This window comes from Diprion similis, chromosome 10 (genome assembly GCF_021155765.1).
Source record: "Diprion similis isolate iyDipSimi1 chromosome 10, iyDipSimi1.1, whole genome shotgun sequence".
Lineage (NCBI taxonomy): Eukaryota > Metazoa > Arthropoda > Insecta > Hymenoptera > Diprionidae > Diprion > Diprion similis.
The window spans coordinates 1,394,957-1,400,462 of NC_060114.1; the positions used below are offsets into that span (position 1 = coordinate 1,394,957).

The following is a 5,506-nucleotide window of genomic DNA, read 5'->3' on the forward strand; positions in this document are numbered from 1 at the left end:
TCATCGACATAGACGGTCAGCAAAAAAACCGTCTCTGTGGATCAACTCGTACCAGCGTTTCTTGAAAAGGACGAGGAAGAAGCGGTGCAAACAACTCAGCAACCGCCCAGGGTCAAGTTCAACATACTGCAGCAGCAAATACCGGTACCCAGATCAGTAACTTTAGAAGCAGAACCTCCACCCTCTGAATAAGGGCCGCCTTCAAATCAGGCGTCCTCCACGGGAGGAGTGGTTGTGGCGCCACTGTCCAGCGCGCCCTCAGGAGGGTCAACGCCGCCAGCGGATGTGACGCAAAACCGGCGTAAGCAAGTGCTGATCCCAAGGGAAATCTTCGATATCGACATCAGCACCTAGACAAGGAGATTACTTCCGGATCGCTCCGAGTTCGCCTCGTGCATGGACGAGACGCTATCACTACTCAACCCTTTATATCACAATATCAATAAAGATCTCGAATTTCATCTACGCGCATCGCCACAGCTGTGGCGCCACGGTTCATGTAAGTGGTGTGTAAACATAGTTAAGGCGCCGCTGAACTGACTTGAAAATATCAAATCGTGACGTCATAAGTACGTGCAGCGCGTCTGAATATTAAACGGTGAAATAACACCGCTGATTTCATTGGCTTGTTCTGTTAGATCCAACCAATGATATCAGTTACAGTTACAGATCGAGACATACTTCTTGTGGGCCATGAACGGGCTGCTGTCACATGAAAATCGCCGTTACAAATCGTGCCATATTTACAAAAAAATTACTGATAGTATAAGTTTTCCCGAATAAAGTGAGTGCTTTTGTACGTGGCTAACTGTCTGGCGAGAGTGAAAGAAATTGTGAAACAGTGCAATCAGTGAATATCCAACATGCGGTAGCTCCGATCGGCCATGTTTGTTGTGGCGTGATTTTATTCACTTCCTTATTCTTTATCATAAACATTATCAGCGATTTGCATGACCAGTGACTCAGTTAGCCACGTACACTTTTATTCAAGCTTCAATTTCAAAATTTTCCGAGTAAGATTCGTGCTTCCGTTCTCGCAGGATTCGTAATGGCGTTTCACCCAATTACCTCGCTTCTGACGGCTAGAAATATATATATGACATGCCAGGTCAGCGGGGCCTTAAAACCAGTATAAATCCACGTGAGTGATTATTTATCGACCTAACCTACTCTAACCTCATTAGCATCTCGGGTTCGACGCACATCGTGACCTCAGCACGACACCACGCTCTTCTTCACGCAAAGACAACTAAAGATTCATTGGAACGCGGTAAAGCGAATTTTAAAATACGTGAAGGGGACAGTAGATTACGGTATCCAGTTCGAGTCGAACATGAAAATTCTGAATCTGGCAGCTGATAGTGAGGCGGATTTTGCGGGTGACAAGGAAACAAGAAAGTCGAATAGTGGTTTCCTGATAGAAATCGGTAAAGCATCTGTAGTTTGGGGGACGCAGAAACAGAAATCAACAGCTCTGTCGACGACAGAATCCGAATACAGTCAAACCTGAGTGAGTGAGAACTGGGTAAGCAAGAAAACTGTATAAGTGAGAGTAATTGTCAGGTCCCGTCACTTTAACCCTCTAAAACCTCTATAAGTGAGAAAATGAAACCTCTATGAGAGAAAGTCGTTTTTCACTCAAGGACCTCTATAACTGAGACTGCTACTTGCCTGTACCTCTATAAGTGAGAGTCGAGCGTATTTAACATCCACTATTTATGACTGATTCGTAAACTTGGTGGAACTTACATTGTTTTTGTATTGTATTCTATTCGAATGGCCAAATGTATCGATTGACATATTTGTCGAACTTGCTACAGTTGACAGGTATCAATTGCGAAGAAAGGTTCGGCACATACTCATGATGTCAAAACGAAAAATCAAAGTGTTGTCTCTAAGGGATAAACTTAAAATTGTGAATGCGTTTGAATGCGGGAAATTGCGAAATGAAATACAGAGTGAGTTTGGTTTACCAGAATCTACCTTTTATAAAATTGTAAAATCAAAAGATTCTATAAAGTCTCAGTGCTCTGAGGGACACGGAAATATTGAAAGGAGTCGACTTTCCGAGTTTCCCGACATTGAAACGTGCCTTTTAGAATGGATAAAACAAACGCTAGACAAGAACATTCCCATAGATGGACCCTTGTTGAAACAAAAATCGAAAGCCTTTGCTACAAAATTGGGAATTCAGAATTTTTCAGCTAGTAACGGCTGGTTGGAGGGTTTTAAAAAGCGTCATGATATAGCTTTCGAAAAAGCAGCCGAGGAAAGTAAATCCGTGGACCAAGGCGTGTGCAACCAATGGTCTGACAATCTGCCAAGTCTTTTAGAAGGGTATGATCCGGAAGATATTTACAACGCGGATGAAACTGCTTTGTTCTTCAAGTGTCTTCCGGAAAGAACATTCACATTTAAAGGCGAAAAATACCATGGAGGAAAACAAAGCAAGGAACGTCTTACTCTTCTTCAATGTGTAAACATGTCTGGTACGGACAAACTTCCCCTTTTCATCATCGGGAAATCAAAGCGACCTAGATGTTTTAAAGGTGTTAAGACTCTACCGGTTGATTATGCCAGTAATACCAAAGCTTGGATGACAAAGATATTATTCAAAGATTGGTTGAAAAAAGTTGATAAGGAAATGAAGATGAAACAAAAAAAAATCATGCTTTTCATTGACAACTGTGCTGCTCATACGGACTTTCCAGCACTTGAAAATGTAAAAGTCATGTTCTTGCCTGCCAATACCACCAGTAAATTGCAGCCTTTAGATCAAGGTATCATACACACATTCAAACGCTTTTATCGCAGAGAAGTCGTTAAACACATCCTTACGTGCCTGGAAGAGAACAATAGCCCTGAGATTAACGTACTTCTAGCCATGAAATTTGCAAGGAGGGCATGGTACACAGTAAGTGACGTTACTATCAAAAACTGCTTCAAGAAAGCTGGATTTTTTATGAGTACAAATAAACAAGACTTTCCGTCAGAGGAAAATGAGGTTGAAGTTGGACCTAGCAACGAGGAATGGGCCAAGCTTGTGACTCACGAAACTGCTGTTGATGTGTTAGCGCCAACCTTTGAAGACTACATACAGATTGACGACGACGTCGCTACCGCCGGAGAATACACTGATGACGATGTCGTTCAGAATTGTGTAAGTACGTGTGCCGACGGAAATGACAGTGAAAATGAAGATGAAGCCGACCGATCACAGATTTGCAATACAGAGGTAGAGAAGATTCCAAAAAAGAAAGACGCTTTGAATGCACTGGAGACGGTCCACAAATTTTTTGAATCCTCGACGGCAGTTGATAAAACAATATTTGATAAAGTTTATGAACTCGAAAAATATATACAAAATGTAAAAACGGAAGCGCAGAAGAAATTAACGGATTTCTTTAAGAAAATATTATTGTATTTTTTTGCGAGCATCTATGTCACATCCCAATGAATATGTTATACAAATACAATAAACATAGGTGTCTATCACTACACATTCGTTTTATTTTTCATAAACCTCTATAAGTGAGAAAAGCCACTCCTGAACCTCTATAAGCTAGAAACTCGGGTTAGTGAGAAACCTCTAGAAGCGAAGAAAAGATCGCGGTCCCTTGAATTCTCGCTTATTCAGGTTCGACTGTATATCGCAGCTAGTCAAACGGCTAAAGAATTGATTTGGTTAATAAGACTTGTTCAAGGGTTAGTAAGCATTAAGAAAAGTTTATGCGTATCCGCCTTGCTGGCAACATCGCAATCATGCGAAAGCGACCGAAGTGTGGCCTACCGATGGAAGTCGGGGGAGGGGACGACCGAAGGTTCGCGCGAGAGCGGCCGCTGAGTCGTCGAATTTAGAAAATGACAAATGAACGTTGTAATCTTACAGTGCAAAAAGAGGCTTCTCTTTGTTTATTATATGTCAAAAGATTCAGTTGTTCTTTTTTTTACTTACTTTGTTTAAATAAACATTCAACTAGCATCTTCATAAATAACGTGTATACTCTTGTTCTACCCCGATAGTACATATCCTTCTTCATTTCAGGCAGCTCACTCTATTATAATAAACTATTCAACAGGTTATGGGCCCAGTCACGCGGACTGAGGGTTGAGCTGCCAGTGCATAAAGACTAAAAGGAAATCACCGTGGTAGAATCGCGAGTGTTGTGCGAGAAGTGCGAGTTCGCGAGACGTGAGAAGCGTAGAGACGCGAGAAACTCGTGACACGAGGCACGTGGACAGACAAAAGAGGGGCGGCCATCTTTACATCGCGTTTGCTCGAGTGATTCGCGCGCCGGATAAGAAGGATTGGGAATCCAGGATGGAGGAAACGACCACGGCATGTGACATGTATGTAGTGACACCTGCGAGTAGAATGGAAAGATACCAGAGAAAGTTACCGTAAGAGAAAATCAAAATAAGTCTAAGTCAATATAACGAGAGTCATATTGACCAGGTCAGGAAATGACACCATGACTCTCTCTCAATCGCCGAGTAGCCGTCCGAGCAATAAGTCGCTGCATTAAAACTCTTTATGGCGATGTGCCATCCAAATATTCGAAACCCAAGATACATGTAACAATTTCTACGATAACGATCATCTCCGTATTCCATTGAATTATCACGAGACAAAAACTCAACTGAGACGTCGAATATGTGGGGAAGGATAAATCAAACGAAGGAGAGATTAAATAATGTGGGAGCACATGACCATTGAATGAACATCTACATCTCCGCTTGGCAAACTTTCAACGTATTGTATCATCGTCTGTGATTCGAATCAACAACTTAAGTTAAGTAACCAATTGTAAAACCTTATTCATAAGCTCTTTGTTAGGCATTAATTAAGAATCTCTGGAATTTAGCTTCTTCTTTTTATTCAACTTAGAGTCACAGGCAGAGATTTTTTTTCTTTTGTAATATAACGTAGAGCCACAAAAAAATTTAAACAATTTAATGTATGATCCAGACAATGTCAATATGAATCGCTTCTCGGCCTGCGAGCATTTCTGTTCTATTTCATTTTAATATGTTAGTGTGAATGGTGTGTGAATGTGTTAAATCGTCGAGTTAAGCAAGGAAGTCCAATTGTTCAGAGATCGCAATCTGTTGGAGCTACGGCTCAAATGAATTTCACAACTGATTGGCAAGGAAGATGTGTACAAATTTGTTTTATTTATATTCATGTCAATCCTAATTCTTACTCAAATCTCATAATATTCGATTATTGTGTCAACTTAACTTGGCCGAATGGCAAATGTGAAGAAACCGTTACAGGCAAAAAACGTCACGAAATTCGACGGATCGGACTACCAAGGCTGGAAGTTCGAGATGCGAGCGTTATTTTCGGCGCATCGCATATGGGGCATCGTCGACGGGTCAAAGAAAAAGTCAGAAGGAGACGCGGCGGCAATCGGCACGTGGTCAGCCGACAACGCACGCGCCATGTTCCTCATGGTATCGACGATGGAACCCGATCAACGTCGACCGTTGCTGACGTGCGAGA

At 41.8% G+C, this 5,506-nt stretch overlaps 1 protein-coding gene across 1 annotated transcript; it reads left to right on the forward strand.

The window, feature by feature from the left end:
- The first annotated feature begins 1,048 nt into the window (after nucleotides 1-1,048).
- Nucleotides 1,049-1,510, forward strand: LOC124411346 (secreted RxLR effector protein 161-like). The gene is made up of 2 exons (XM_046890439.1): nucleotides 1,049-1,108; nucleotides 1,217-1,510. Exons 1-2 carry the CDS (start codon nucleotides 1,049-1,051, stop codon nucleotides 1,508-1,510), a joined length of 354 nt encoding a protein of 117 aa, XP_046746395.1.
- Nucleotides 1,511-5,506: the final 3,996 nt, after the last annotated feature.